Raw genomic sequence first — 17,011 nt, forward strand, 5'->3', positions numbered from 1 at the left:
GACGTCATAACTTCGCGCCCAGTGTGGCACCACCATCCGAGCTTCCGAGTCTCGACGCCTATCGCCTGTACACCAGACAGAGGACGATATTAGGACTTTTTTTTCAACGATGAGCGGTGAAAAGTACCCAATGTCCTCAATAGAGGATGACTTCAACTATGGCACAAACGTCGCCACTGCTAGTGTCCAAATACGTATGGGTATGTAAAGTACTCAACTGGTATGGCGTAGAGACGGTGGCGCACCTGCTACTAGCTACTAGCTATTAGCTCGCGTGATGTTTTTGACATAATTGTTATGTGCGAGTGCTTGTTGTGCTGCTTGGGTATACTTTATTTACTATGTATGAAAATGAGTGTATCATAATGTCGGTGTGATTCATAAACACCGTTAAATCCTAGTTATGCTTGAACAATGGCTCTCTGATGTCAACAAGCTGTTGGCTTTTAAATCGCGCACTTCCGTATTTACACCACAGCCATTTTGAGTCCATAAACGGGGCCAAATACTGACGTGACACTTAAAGTAGTGTTTGTAACGATACCGATATTTTGGTACCGGTACCGGTACTAAAATTATTTTGGTACTTTTCCAAATGAAAGGGACCACAACAAAATTGCATTATTGGCTTTATTTTAGCAAAAAATCTTATGGTACATTAAACATATGTTTATTATGGTAATTTAGTCCTTAAATAAAATAGTGAACATACTAGACAACTTCAATCAATCAATGTTTATTTATATAACCCTAAATCACAAGTGTCTCAATGGGCTGCACAAGCCACAACGACATCCGCGGTACAGAGCCCACATAAGGGCAAGGAAAACTCACCCCAGTGGGACGTCGATGTGAATGACTATGAGAAACCTTGGAGAGGACCGCATATGTGGGTAACCCCCCCTCTAGGGGAGACCGAAAGCAATGGATGTCGAGTGGGTATGACATAATATTGTGAAAGTCCAGTCCATAGTGGATCTAACATAATAGTGAGAGTCCAGTCCATAGTGGGGCCAGCAGGAAACCATCCCGAGTGGAGACGGGTCAGCAGCGCAGAGATGTCCCCAACCGATGCACAGGCGAGCGGTCCACTCCAGGTCCCGACTCTGGACAGCCAGCACTTTATCCATGGCCACCGGACCTGTGTATCTCTCCCCCTCCACGCAGTAGAGGGGGGCAGAGGAAAAAGAAAAGAAACGGCAGATCAACTAGTCTAAACAGGGGGTCTATTTAAAGGCTAGAGTATACAAATGAGTTTTAAGATGGGACTTAAATGCTTCTACTGAGGTAGCATCTCTAACTGTTACCGGGAGGGCATTCCATAGTACTGGAGCCCGAATAGAAAATCCTCTATAGCCCGCAGACTTTTTTTGGGCTCTGGGAATCACTACTAAGCTGGAGTTCTTTGAACGCAGATTTCTTGCCGGGACGTATGGTACAATACAATCGGCAAGATAGACTGGAGCTAGACCGTGTAGTATTTTATACGTAAGTAGTAAAACCTTAAAGTCACATCTAAAGTGCACAGGAAGCCAGTGCAGGTGAGCCAGTATAGGCGTAATATGATCAAACTTTCTTGTTCTTGTCAAAAGTCTAGCAGCCGCATTTTGTACCAACTGTAATCTTTTAATGCTAGACATAGGGAGACCCGAAAATAATACGTTACAGTAATCGAGACGAGACGTAACGAACGCAGGAATAATGATCTCAGCGTCGCTAGTGGACAAAATGGAACGAATTTTAGCGATATTACGGAGATGAAAGAAGGCTGTTTTAGTAACACTCTTAATGTGTGACTCAAACGAGAGAGTTGGGTCGAAGATAATACCCAGATTCTTTACAGAGTCGCCTTGTGTAATTGTTTGGTTGTCAAATGTTAAGGTGGTATTATTAAATAGATGTCGGTGTCTCGCAGGACAGATAATCAGCATTTCCGTTTTCTTGGTGTTGAGTTGCAAAAAGTTAGCGGACATCTAAGGCTGCAGCTAACGATTATTTTTTTCGATTAATCGGTTAATCTATAGATTTTTTCGATTAATCTATAGATTATTTTTCCTTTTACCGATTATTTTTTTATTCAAAATGAAGATGAAAAAATAAATGTAGGCCCGTTTTTTCAAAAGGCATGGCTTTTATTTACAAAAAAAAAGAAGTATGGCCACTCAGTCAACTTGACAACAACATGACTAAATATTCTGTAACAATGTAAACATTTAAAACTTTTAACATTTAACAAAATTAAAAGTAGCTTATTTGCTTTTTAATGAGCAAATATAAAAGTCAACATCCAGTGCAAATCTTAATATTCTGCAATAGTATAAGCATTTCAAAAGTAAAAGTATTGCTTATTTTGCTTTAAAATGTGCAAAAATAAAGATAAACATCCAATACAAAAAAGTGCCAATCTAAATATTCTGGAGCACTGTAAACATTAAGTATTGCTTTTAAAATGTGCAAAATAAACATCCAGTCCAACACAGTACACAATAACCAATTCTACTCATTCCAGTGAGTGTCTAACAGTTGTAATGAAGAAAGGTTAGCATGTCTACATGCTTTGGTTCTTTTCTTGTTTACAATATTCCCAGCAGCTGAAAATAGGCGCTCAGAAGGGGTCGATGTGGCTGGAACTGAGAGCTAATTAGCCTTCACCTCAAGCCAGGATTGCGAGTGAGCTGAGCTGCAGTTTAAGTTTCTAGAAGGTCAACGGGCTCATAGTGATGTTACTAGTAGTTGACTGGGAGGTGTTTATTATCATTTGGGGAGAGTCCGCTGCATGATGCTCACCTGCTAAACACCTATCTGCTCCACCCTGAAGCGCTGACTACATGCGCTCTGAATACGCACTGCTGATTGGCTGATAATGCTTCGTGTGTACCAATCAGATGGTTGTGTGGGTGGGACAATGCTGCGTGTGTACCAATCAGATGGTTGTGTGGGTGGGACAATGCTGCGTGCTGAGACAGAGGCAGACGGAGCAAAGCAGCTTGTTAAGACTTTAGCTTTAGCTTAGAAACTCGTTCGGTACACCCCCGTACCGAACCGAAAGCCCCGTACCGAAACGGTTCAATACAAAACACGTAACGTTACACCCCTAGCAGATACAAATGACACATTCATGTTTTTGTGTAATGATGACAACGTATGCTCGCGCGGACGATTGACTAGTTGATGGTTTTCTTTTCAAATGTTCGTTCATAGCCGTTGTGCTGCTATGATAGGCCATTTCCGCTCGACACAGTGTGCATACAACAACATTATTAGGCCGTTTATTGAAATACTCCCACACTTTTGACCACTTTTGGCGTGCTTTTCCCCCCTCGCTCGCACCGCTCGCATCGTCTTCTTTGATCGTCTGCTTTGCGCTTCGCCATGACGGTAGTGTGACGTCATTATGCGACGCGTCGACGCACAAAAACGGCGTCGACGTATTTACGTAACCGATGACGTCGACTACGTCGACGCGTCGTTTCAGCCTTACGGACATCCATTGTTTAATTTCATTAAGGCACGCCTCCAGCTGGCTACAATCCGGGCGTGTTGGTCAGCTTTAGGGGCATGCAGAGTTGGGTGTCATCAGCATAACAGTGAAAGCTAACACCATATTTGCGTATGATGTCATGTAGGTGCTAAGGAGTGCAGGGCCAAGAACCGAACCCTGGGGAACTCCGCACGTTACCTTAACATAGTCCGAGGTCACATTGTTATGGGAGACGCACTGCATCCTGTCAGTAAGATAATAGTTAAACAAAGACAAGGCTAAGTCTGACGTACCAACGCGTGTTTTGATACGCTCTAATAAAATATTATGATCGACGGTATCGAAAGCAGCGCTACGATCAAGAAGCAGCAACATAGATGTCTTTTAGTAGTAAGTAAACAAACAAAGACTCCTAATTAGTCTGCTGACATATGCAGTAACATATTGTGTCATTTATCATTGTATTATTTTGTCAACATTTTTAAGAACAAGTGGTAGAAAATTAATTATTAATCTACTTGTTCATTTGCTGTTAATATCAGAATCAGAATCAGAATAGTTTTATTGACATTGTTTGAGAACGGGTTCACAAACTAGGAATTTTTCTTGGTGCAAACGTGCGACATAAAACACATATAACACATATTTGGTATAAAAAGAGCTGTGACTGAGCTATCAGATAGACTTAGAAGGGATTCAAGGAATTCAAGGAGCTGCTGTTAGGAGTTATTGTTCATTTGCCTGATGGCCGAGGGGAAAAAACTGTTCAGGTGGCGGGAGGTGTGGGTCTGGATGGAGCGTAGTCTCCTGCCTGAGGGGAGAGGGGAGAATAGTGTGTGTCCAGGGTGAGAAGAGTCAGCTGTGATCTGACCCACACGCCTCCTGGTCCTGGAGGAGAACAAGTCCTGGAGGGATGGGAGCTTGCAGCCAATCACCTTCTCAGCAGCACGTACGATGCGCTGCAGTCTATTCTTATCCTGGACTGTGGCGCCGGGGAACCACACTGTGATGGAGGAGGTCAGGATGGACTCTATGATGGCTGAGTAAAACTGCACCAGCATCTCGGTCGGCACCTTAAGTTTCCTCAGCTGCCGCAGGAAGTACATCCTCTGCTGGGCCTTCTTGATGAGGAAGCTGATGGTCAGCTCCCACTGAGGTCCTGGGTGATGGTGGTGCCCAAGAAACGGAAGGAGTCCACAATGGGGACGGGGGTGGGAGAGTCAATCAGGGTGAGGGGGGATGGTGGGGCTGTGACTTTCCTGAAGTCCATGATCATCTCCACTGTTTTCTGGGCGTTCAGCTCCAGGTTGTTGAGGCTGCACCAGGACGTCAGCCGGTCTACCTCTCTCCTGTAGGCGGACTCATCGCCATTCGAGATGAGCCAGATGAGGGTGGTGTCATCCGCAAACTTGAGCAGTTTTACGGATTGGTGACTGGAGGTGCAGCAGTTTGTATACAGGGAGAAGAGCCAGGGGGAGAGTACACAGCCCTGAGGAGTACCAGTGTTTGTGGTTCGACTGTCCGAGACAATCTTCCCCAGCCTTACGTGCTGTCTTCGGTCTGTCAGGAAGTCATTAATCCAACTGCAGAGGGAGTCGGGCACGCTGAGCTGGTAGAGCTTGTCTCGTAGCAGTCCAGGGAGGATGGTGTTGAAGGCAGAGCTGAAGTCCACAAACAGGATCCTAGCGTAGGTTCCTGGGGAGTCCAGATGCTCCAGGATGAAGTGGAGGGCCAGGTTCACTGCATCATCCACAGACCTGTTGGCTCTGTAGGCGAACTGCAGTGGGTCCAGGAGGGGGGCGGTGATGTCCTTGAGGTGGAGCAGGACCAAGCGCTCAAAGGACTTCATGACCACAGACGTCAGCGCGACCGGCCTGTAGTCATTTAGTCCTGTGATCCGTGCTTTCTTGGGGACAGGGACAATGGTAGAGGTCTTAAAGCAGGACGGCACGCGGCATAGCTCCAGAGAGGTGTTAAAAATGTCAGTGAAGACAGGAGCCAGCTGGTCCGCACAGTGTTGATTGAGTCCTTTAACTCCTTTAATGATGTGCTGGCATTGGTGGGGAGGGTGATGGTGGGGGGAGCATGGTTTTGATGAGCTGAAGGCCGTTCATGACGACAGTAATGTGTGTTGAGGCCCTGAGCGAGAGTCCGGTCATTCAGGGCCTGGGGGGTTTTGGGCTTATAGTTCGTAAGGGCCCTTAGACCTCTCCAAAATGCTGCAGAATCATTGGAGCGGAACTGTTCCTGTAGACGGTTAGAGTACACAGATTTAGCTTTCTCCACTTCCCTGGTGAAGTGGTACTTCGCTTCTCTGTATGTACTTCGGTCCCCGCTTCTCCACGCAGCCTCCTTCTTCTTGCGCAGCTGTCGGAGCTTGGGTGTGAACCAGGGCTTGTCGTTGTTATAACAAACCCTGGTGCGCGCTGGAATGATGCGCGCCTCATTGAACTGTATGTATGAGGTCACAGTGTCCGTATACTCGTCCAGATTGTTCGTGGCCGCTCCAATTGCCTCCCAGTCTGTCGGTTCCCAACAAGCACGCAACTCGTCCACAGACTCGGCGGTGAAACACTTAATGTTCCTCATAACAGGTTTAGCCAGTGTCAGTCTTTGTCTGTATGAAGGGATTAAGTGCACCATCACGTGATCTGATAGTCCAAGAGCAGCGCGCGGGACTGCATGAAAAGCCTTGCTCAATGTAGTGTAGCAGTGATCCAGCGTGTTCTCCTCTCTGGTCGGGCATTTAATAAACTGTCTATGCTTTGGTAATTCCTGGCTCAAATTTCCCTTGTTAAAGTCACCAAGCACGATAACAAGAGAGTCAGGAAAAGACCGTTCCACATGTAAGATCTGTCCCGCGAGCGCGCGCTGGGCATCACGCACGTCTGCGCTGGGCGGGATGTTAACAGCCACGAGAATGAATGAAACAATCTCACGCGGTGAGTAAAAGGGCTTACAGTGGATGAATAAATATTCCAGAGAAGAAGAACAGTGTCTAAAAATCACAGTCACGTCTGTGCACCAGCTAGTGTTGATAAAGAAGATAGTCCACCGCCTCTTTTTTTGCCAGAGAGTGCCGCGTCTCGGTCCGCGTGGAGGAGATGAAAGCCCTCCAGTTGAAGCGCGCTGTCCGGGACACTTGCGCTCGCTCAGCCAAGTCTCCGTGAAGCACAACACACAGGATGAGGAGAAGTCCTTGTTCCTTCTCATCAGCAACGCTAGCTCGTCCATCTTGTTGGCAAGTGAGCGGACGTTGGAGAGGAAGATGCCTGGTAGAGGCGTGCGCAATCCCCGTCCGCGAAGACGGACAAGTGCGCCCGCTCGCTTTCCTCTTCGATGCGTTTTCCCTCTTTTGAGCACAGAATGGACCAAATCCGCAGCTGACGCTAAGATGACCGGTAACAAGTCCATAGGGATGGTGGATCTGATGTTCAGTAGCTCTTCACGGGTGTAAGAGCACCCGGAAACACAATTTATGTACAAAAACAAACAAAACAGAGCGCACGTAAGCACCGAGGCAGACTTCATCGGCGCCATGATGTATGTAATATCTGCTTACTTTCTCTTTTAACGTGTTCAATCTGCACTTCTGTTAAAATGTAATAATCACTTATTCTTCTGTTGTTTGATACTTTACATTAGTTTTGGATGATACCACAAATTTAGGTATCAATCCGATACCAAGTAGTTACAGGATCATACATTGGTCATATTCAAAGTCCTCGTGTGTCCAGTGACGTATTTACTGAGTTTATAAACATAATACAATATACAAAAGAAGAAGTTGTGATGCCAAAAAATATTGACATAATCATAGTAGTATCGACTAGATACGTGCCTGTACTTAGTATCATTACAGTGGATGTTAGGTGTAGATCCAGCAGTGGCGTTTGTTTACATGTTAATGCCGGTGAGCTATGGTGTGTAGTGAAGCATGTTTAGCTATTCCTCGTCCTGCAGGGATGATACTTGTAATAAACATATTTTATTTGTTGCCATGGAGACCAGGATTAGTGATTTAGAAGTAGCTAAAACACTGCTGACGGTGGATGGACTTTAGCCACTAGCTAGCTAGCCATGTCTTAAAGCACCTCTTCCGGTGGGCGTTTCAGTGTGATAACTTCACCAAAATGCGTCCGTTCTCCCTTTTCTGTCTACACACTGTGTCTGCTTGTAAGTACTCCGTGATTGTGTGCTGCCGAACATGTTCGTCTGCTTTTAAAACCAGCAATGTCACGACGTGACTTCGACGCGGGCGGGTGCGGTACCGGTACTTTTCAGAGACGGTATCGTACCGAAAATTATTAATTAGTGTTGCGGTACTATACTAATACCGGTATACCGTACAACCCTAACTTAAAGCTACCAAACTAGTGAGTGCGCAGTGCTGGACACATACTACCTTCAAAAGTTGCCAATTTGGCTAAATAACGTGGCCTTTTTACTCTATAAAACTCTAGAAAGAGGTTCCGCAGCCTCCGTAGCAGAACCTCCAGGTTCTGTAAGAGCTTCTTCCCTCAGTCCATAAGACTCTTGAACGCATCATAATAATCCCATCAATTCCCCCCAAAAACGGATTAACTCGCTGGAATATGAAGACAATATAACATACTTCCATAAACGTGGATGCATATGCAAAAGTGCAATATATTTATCTGTACAGTAATCTATTTATTTATATCTGCACCTTATTGCTCTTTTAACCTGCACTACAACAAGCTAATGCAACTACATTTTGTTCTTATCTGTACTGTAAAGTTCAAATTTGAATGAAATGGCAATAAAAGTAAGTCTAAGTCTATAGCCAAATTGGCCACTTTTGCTGGGTAGTAAATGTCACTCACTAAAGAGGAAAGAATTATAACAAGCAGGTATCATCCATTTTCTACCGCTTGTCCCGTTCGGAGTCACAAGGGGTGCTGGAGCCTATCAGCTGCATACGGGCGGAAGGCGGGGTACACCCTGGACAAGTCGCCACCTCATCGCAGGGCCAACACAGATAGACAGACAACATTCACACTCACATTCACACACTATGGCCAATTTAGTGTTGCCAATCAACCCATCCCCAGGTGCATGTCTTTGGAGGTCGGAGGAAGCCGGAGTACCAGGAGGGAACCCACGCAGTCACAGGGAGAACATGCAAACTCCACACTCAACACGTTTTATTTGCAAAATGTTAACAATTCACAAGCACACATTTTTTGTTCAAGTTATTACAAACGGAGTCCTACCCATGTCCAATAAGAACTATTTGATCTCGTGTATACCGTATATACTTATCGGGGACCTATGATCATTTTAATCTACTTTTTTTTTTTAATGGTATCTGATAGATGCTAGCCTAGCTCCAGTATGTATTTTCTATTAAGTAATGGCCTCTTGGTGCAGCCACAATTATTGTGTGCAATGGACGTCCGTTAGCTCCAGGATGTTCAAAAATAAGGCCAATATGTGTTGATATTTTTTACGCTGTTGTTACGCCACAGCCAGGTAAATAATATGCATTTTGTTTTGTACACAGTATACTTATTGAAGTGTACTGATGGAATTAGGTATTCCATTTGAGACGCAGGTGTTAAAAATGAGCTAAACAAGATTCTACTCTCAGTTTAGGGCTGGGTGATATGGACGAAAAGTATATCTCGATATATTTTTACTTAAACTCGATATTCGATGTATATCTCGATAAATTTTACGGTGAAAGTATACATATAAAGATTTTTTATTTTTTTGCTAGATTTACTGAAATTTAATTGTGACAACTGTATTGTAAACAGTAAGTGGCACTTTTATTAACCCAGTAAGTCAAGATGGGTGTTAACAGCACAGAAAATAAACTGTTTAAGTAGCACAGAATTACATAACATGAATAAAATAGAAAAATATTATTCTGTGTAAAATAAATAACATAGCTGTGCAAATAATCCAACATTTTTCCAACTCGGATCAAAAATACATCTGCAGGCAGGCACTTTTTAATGGACTGTCACACACGTACGGTTCTGGTCAGCGCCAAGTCAGTGACTTGACTTAATTGTGCAGTTATGATCTTCCTCACTTCGGCATACATTTTTGGCAGCATTTCTTGTGCGAAATATGCCCGGCTTGGAAACTCGAGAGCAGTTTTGATTTGGGCTTACATGGTAAACTACTCAAATTAATGTTTTATCCAGACGCATATTTTTCCAAATGTGGCCAAGTAGACGCATTGTGTGTTTCCTGGATGTCGTCTAGATCGCTAAAAAGAAAAATCTAAAGAAGAGAATTCCTCTGCCATCTTCCACTAGTTTTTTAAATATATAAATCGCCCGCTTGAATATTCTCTCTTCGCTTCTATGACTCTCTCGTCGTAATTTGGGATGTCTGTTGTGATTTCCCGTCCTGGTTCGATGACCCGCCCTATCTTGCCTCTGATTGGCCTGTCCTTAATGTTTTGCTGTAATCTCAACCAATCGTGACTCATCATAGCAAACAACCAACCAATAATGGATGTTCTTATACATGCTTGCGCATCTTGGAAGGAGGAAGGGGAGGGGTTTAGTAGGAAGTGGGAGGGAGTGGGAAGCAGGGGAGAACAAGGTACACAACAAATAAGCGGTGTTTGGTCATTTTAACGTGAAATAAAGTCTTATCGATTTTAAGATATTTTCTTAATTTGTATCATGTTTAAAAGTATATCGATATATCTTACAAACTCGATATATCACCCAGCCCTATCTCAGCTCATCTAATCTTGCTATCTTTCCTTTTTAGACTTTCTGCGGAAAGTGTACACTCTGCTGAGCTTGCAGATAATTCTGACGACGGCCACATCTGCCCTTTTCATGTTCTCTCAGACCATCAAGGAGTTTGTCCATGCCAGGTAATAAATGCCATGACAAAGTAGTTGTGATAGTGATTACAATGGTAGACCACTACACAATTACAGTAATAATTAATAATTTGAATATATATTAGGGCTGTCAAAAATAAAGTGTTAACTTACTTGAATAATCACACTATTTTTTTGACCGTACGTGCTCCTTTGGCTTAACCGCAGATTAAGTGCAATTTGCTATATAGTCAGTGATCAGGTCAATGCATACGTCAGTGCAGTGCAAAGATGAGCAAGGAGACTCCCAACTGTTGCGTTCGTTAGCAAATTTCACAAGAAAATATTTCCAGATGGGACTTTAGACAAATCTGTTTATCAGTTTTGAACAAATAAATGACATGCATTCTGACAATAAAATTGCATTTGTGTCCAAAATATTGGGCTATTTTTACAGATGATTTAGATTATACAAGTTAGTGATAACATGTGATTAATCATGATTAATCTAAATTGAAGTGTGATTAATCGGATTAAAAATTATCTTTTGACAACACACTTGCATTAGTAATAACATGTGATTAATCATGATTAATCTGAATTCAAAAGTGTGATTAATTGGAGTAAAAAAATAATCATTTGACAGCACTTATGCTACATTGCATGTACTGTACATGTATGCCGCTTTGTGTCTATTTGGCTGTTGAGCTGACATTTACCTGTCTTTTTTTTCAGCCCGGCTGTGGTTTTGGGTTCAGCTCTGGGCTCCCTGGTCCTGCTTCTGGCCTTGGCTGTGTACAGACATAAGCATCCAGTCAACCTTTACCTGCTGCTTATGTTTGTAAGAGAATAAGCAAGCATATTTCCCTCTTTAAGACATGGGTGTCAAGTGGGAAAACCTTTTTTGGTTATGTGCACTTTGCGCACCCTTGCTATAAAAAGTGTTGGAAATAAAATATTCAAAGTAACATTTAATTTTTCTTAATTGTAATTAAAGTGTCAAAGTAATGCATTTTAAGGACGATTGATGTTGAATTCCAAATTGTACAACTTTAGATGTTAACTTTTGTGGAATTTTGTTTTAAGTTTTATGCACTTTTAAATAACAATATCTCTTGACTTTTAAATAACTGTTAATTGTTTTCAGACTCTGCTGGAGGCAATCTCCGTGGCCACAGCTTGTAAGTTTTTAACGGAGTATTATTATTTCGGGAGCCTGCGATGTGTCTGTGCTAATGACAGAGCTGTTGTCTGCACAGTGACTTTCTACGACTACTCCACTGTGCTCCAAGCTTTGTTTCTGACTTGTGCTGTGTTTGCCGGCCTGACCACCTACACCTTCCAGTCCAAGAGAGACTTCACTAAACTGGGAGCATTGTGAGTACAATATTGACTGGAAATTAAGTGTCTATTTCCTACAACACTCCTGAACAAAACTATTTTCAGTGTGCCATGTATCCATGATCACCAACATGTTTGCTTTGATTTGCTCTCTGCTTACAGTCTTTTCTCCTGCTTGTGGATCCTCATAATTGCAAGCGTCATGAGGGTGAGTTCATCCTGAGTCCTTGATGTCAGATTGTCTTGTTTTATATGTAAGAATAATGTTACATATTGTGAATGTATCATAGGATAATGCAACACTCGGTTCACTGTGTAGGATATGTGGATTAGTCTGTTAGTACTATTTCCTGGTTTAGAAAAGACAAGGTGCACGTATGTTTCTGTAGATTTCTGTATGCAATGGCCTTTTGTACTTTACAATTGTATAGAGAGGCAATTATCATACAGTCCTTTTAAAGAAATACAGTGGAACACTATCTATTTGGAGATACTGAATTACCTTCCATTTGATTATATTTCAAACTTACATGGGAAATTCTTCGTACTCCTTTTCAAACATGTTGAAAAGAGAAACTGGAAATTGTTATGTATCATGTTGTATGCTTGAATGTTCGAAATAAACTCAAACTCAACTCAACTCAGTGTTAGCATATCTGAGTTATTCTGCAGAAATATGGGGAAATAACTACAAATGTCCGCCCAAATGGGACCCATTACCTCTCTGCTTGGCACTCTGCATTAAGGGTTGGAATTGGGGGTTAAATCACCAAAAATTATTCCCGGGCGCGGCCCTCACCTCCCAGGGGGTGATCAAGGCTGATGGGTCAAATGCAGAGAATAATTTCGCCACACCTAGTGTGTGTGTGACAATCAGTGGTACTTTAACTTTAAAATGTGCGCTTCATTCATTAACTGTTACAAAAAAGATCAGTTAGACTGATACATAATGTTGGAAAAAGAGAACATAAAAACACTTAATTTATTGAATCAAAAATATTGAAATTCAACGAGTTGGTAAAATTGCAAACAGCTAGAATTATGTACAAAGCAAACTATAACCTGCTACCCAAGAATGTACAACAATTCTTCTCAACTAAAGAGGAGAAATATAACCTTAGAGGAAAAACTAACTTAAAACATTTGTATGCACGTACAACATTTAAGACCTTTAGCATATCAGTATGTTGAATTGAACTATGGAATGGATTAAGCAAAGAAGTTCAACTGTACTAATATGATCCAGTTTAAGAGGTTGTTCAAATTAATAGTGCTTACAAAGTACAAGACTTAGACTGACTTCCTTTTTATTGTCATTTAAATTTGAACTTTACAGCACAGATAAGAACGAAATTTCGTTACATAAAGAAGGAAGAAGAATTATGAGAAATACCTTCAACCTTATTTAATGCGGGATATTCTTCATCTCAGTATGTTTATCATGACTGACTTAATTATACAGGACTGTCTCAGAAAATTAGAATATTGTGATAAAGTCCTTTATTTTCTGTAATGCAATTAAAAAACAAAAATGTCATACAATCTGGATTCATTACACATCAACTGAAATATTGCAAGCCTTTTATTATTTTAATATTGCTGATTATGGCATACAGCTTAAGAAAACTCAAAAATCGTATCTCAAAAAATTTGAATATTTCCTCAGACCAAGTAAAAAAAAAAGATTTATAACGGCAAAACAAAATCAAACATTTGAAAATGTCAATTAATGCACTCGGTACTTGGTTGGGAATCCTTTTGCACGGATTACTGCATCAAAGCGGTGTGGCATGGAGGCAATCAGCCTGTGGCATTGCTGAGGTGTTATGGATGCCCAGGATGCTTCAATAGCGGCCTTTAGCTCATTTGCATTATTGGGTCTGGTGTCTTTCAGCTTATTCTTCACAATACCCCACAAATTCTCTATGGGGTTCAGGTCAGGGGAGTTGGCAGGCCAATGGAGGACAGTAATGCCATGGTCAGTACACCAGTTACTGGTGGTTTTGGCACTGTGGGCAGGTGCCAGATCATGGTGGAAAATGAAATCATCATCTCCATAGAGCTTTTCAACAGATGGAAGCATGTAGTGCTTTTCTGAGACAGTCCTGTATATTGCAAGAACTGCTGTGTTAATCATTCACTGATGTAAATCTGTTACAAAAAGAAGACAGTAAATGAACATATGTATTTGTAAAAGCTCTGAAGTGGGAAAGGGGTAGGATTAAATAAGCTTTGCTTTTTCCTTCTCCTTTTCGGACATGATGTAAAGAGAAATGATATGAAATTATGTGTATATACTTTAGATTTACTAAGGTCTGACATGTTTAGTAACTTTACCAGTGGCAGTAGTTCGACAAAGAGGGCGGTGCATAACTGGCAACCCGGATGTGACGCACTCACTGACTGGAGGGCAGGGCATGGAAATGAAAACAATAACAAGATTTCGGGGGTGTAAATCTAATTTTGAAATGAGCATATCCCGGCTGAACTACGGTTATCAGTTATAAAGGTATTTGAAAAGAACATGATTTAATAATGCCTTTTGACATATCAAGGCCATTTAATGATGACTTGACATTAAATTATTACATATGGCACCTTTAACATTCCAAATACAACTGTAAAACACTAAGCATGAGAAAGGGTATTTTCAAACACAAAATAGGATTTATCATCTGAAAAAAGAAAATTTGGCGCTTGTAAATGACTTCAGGGGAAAATTTTAATTGCAATTTTCAACCATGTAGTCCTGTCTCAAATCTTATGTTGTTGCACACTTACTGGAAATGACGATCACATTAATTTCTAGCTGCTTCTTCTGCCCATGGTCCCTACTTTTCACTGAGATGGGCTCTTCAGCCGCCGTTAATTCCAGTTAATCCCTCCACTTTCGCTACATAACATTAATGGCGGCTATTGAGGGTGGTAAGTGTCCATCGCAGCACCCTGGCGATTTTGTCAGTTTTGATGCAACAACTAAGCCAGGACAGCATATGGATCTTCCCTGTAAAGATAGACGCTCAGTTTTGGTCCCCTCTTGGTGTGGTCCAGTCCGTGAAAATCTCGTCTGCTCACCTCCTGTATCACACTTACCACATTTCAGCTTGCTGATGTGCTTCTCTTTGGCAGGTCTTTTTCAACAGCGATAGCACAGAGCTGCTGTTCGCCGGGACAGGGGCTTTAGTCTTCTGTGGCTTCATTATCTATGACACCCACATGCTGATGAAGCAGCTGTCCCCCGAGGAGCACATTTTGGCATCCATCAACCTCTACCTGGACATCGTCAACCTCTTCCTTCACATTTTACGTATCCTCGACTCGATGAAGAAGCACTAAAAAGAAGCTGCTCTGCTGGCCACACTCAATCATGCCATCACTAATTGAATTAATGCTGTGTCTTGAATTGAATTGAGACACCTGTCTTTACACTCTGACTCTACACTTGTAAATATTGAAATGTGATGCACGCTCATTTACAAAAGCAACCAAAACCACAATGAAATAAGATCCAAATGTGTTAAAATATGAACCTTTTAAAAGTGCAAAAGATCAAAATAATCTTAAATTGTACAGTTATATGTGTGATACCATTACATGTCCGATACGCAGTCTTGTATAAAGTATCCAAAACCCTTAACTTCTTGTTAAATGTGGCGCCGCATACAAATAACCAATTATACAAAATACACAACTTTATTCTTTGGATTGATTGCCGTGCGGCATTGCAGCAATTGGCTACCGAAAAGTAACGACTAATTTTTTTTAAATGTATGGATTTAAAATATCAATTTTATTTGACAACTATATTAAGGGACAACTAGGCGCCTACAGAACCCAAACAAAAAAGAAAAAACCAACTGCAAGTGCATATTTTGTTTATTACTGAATGTTTAAACATGTCTGAAGATTTACACAAGATGGATATTTTAAGGTGTTTATTCAAGTGTTTTTATTCCAATGAGGCTATGTGCAATGTATTTCAACATCACTATCGAGAAGTTCCCTGAGGAACTTTTTGCTGGAAAATGCCACAACACATCACAGCATAACATACCAACCTCTGGAAAAGTGTGCCCACTCCAGTCTGCTATTAAACATACTGCAGCAGTCATTGCAATTTCCAGACACCAAGCAAGTGATGCATCGCCCGAAGTTGCTCATTTGAGGTCATTTTGGTATGACGTCATCACTATGTTGCTGACAGCCACTAAGGGGGGGAGGGGGGCATATTTGCATACATTTGGCGGCTCTAGTATGTTATTTTTTTTCTCAGTTTTATGACATTGTTAATGTGCATTGGTTAGGGGGGAGGGGGGCATATTTGCATACATTTGGCGGCTCTAGTATGTTATTTTTTTTCTCAGTTTTATGACATTGTTAATGTGCATTGGTTATCTGTACATAAAACGTGCAACACCCAATATTTAATATTTGTCCAGATTTCCAATGTTCGCTATATGCTTATTCCAAATGGGCTTCACTACTTGATTATACTTACCACGCTTTGCTATTGTAAATTGCTGATTTCCTACAATGGGGTTAATACAATATCTTAAGTGACGGTATGAATTTATAATAATCATGCATTACCATAGCCCAAGGCCAGGATACAAGTGGTGGTATTGCATGTTACAGTACTTTGCAAGTATCCTGGGGTAAGATACTGCATACACCTGTTAAGTCACAGTACACCATTGTTAATCATATCTGAATGACACAACGCCTACACCACTACATAGCAAATACTGATCTTTGACTTATTCAAGACTAATCACTGACAGTTTGTTTTAGAACTTTAAATTATCTGTTGGAAACGTTTCCAAAGTCAACAGTTTGGCATCCGCGGCTAAAGCATTTTCTGTTCGAAATAAACTCAAACTCAACTCAACTCAACTCCTCACTGGCAATGAACGTACTTCCCACAACCGCAGGTCACATGCTTGAGGCGGCCAATCAGTTTCACCGTCTTATTTCCCTCTGCAGCGAATCAGCGTCACCCTTTGTTCATTGCGTGTGATTAGCGGTCTGGCAACAGGCTTTAAATTGACATACTGCTTTCTGTCGGTCGGAAATAGAACAGCACAGTTGCGTACAAATTAAAGTAAATACGTTGTCCATAAAGACAAATATTTCAATATCTGAAATAAGTTAAATCAAGATATCAAATATTTTTCTGAATGCAGAGATAAACGCTTGATAAATATATTTTTTGTGTTTTATTTGTTTATTATATTTTCCGAATTCTGATGATGAAAGGAATGTAGAAGTGAACAAGCATTTTTATTTTACGCTTCTATTTATATACTTTCAAAGATTGCGTGTTTTGAATAAAGCCTATACTTTAGACGGCATCCTGTCCCTTTGCTGACGTC

At 41.4% G+C, this 17,011-nt stretch overlaps 1 protein-coding gene across 1 annotated transcript; it reads left to right on the forward strand.

Moving 5' to 3' along the window:
• On the forward strand, window positions 1–15,908 carry tmbim4 (transmembrane BAX inhibitor motif containing 4). Its single transcript, XM_062065666.1, has 7 exons — window positions 1–200; window positions 10,241–10,349; window positions 11,034–11,139; window positions 11,446–11,479; window positions 11,558–11,675; window positions 11,802–11,847; window positions 14,769–15,908. Exons 1-7 carry the CDS (start codon window positions 110–112, stop codon window positions 14,973–14,975), a joined length of 711 nt encoding a protein of 236 aa, XP_061921650.1. The 5' UTR covers window positions 1–109; the 3' UTR covers window positions 14,976–15,908.
• Window positions 15,909–17,011: the final 1,103 nt, after the last annotated feature.

The sequence above is a fragment of the Entelurus aequoreus genome, linkage group LG12 (assembly GCF_033978785.1).
Source record: "Entelurus aequoreus isolate RoL-2023_Sb linkage group LG12, RoL_Eaeq_v1.1, whole genome shotgun sequence".
Taxonomy (NCBI): domain Eukaryota; kingdom Metazoa; phylum Chordata; class Actinopteri; order Syngnathiformes; family Syngnathidae; genus Entelurus; species Entelurus aequoreus.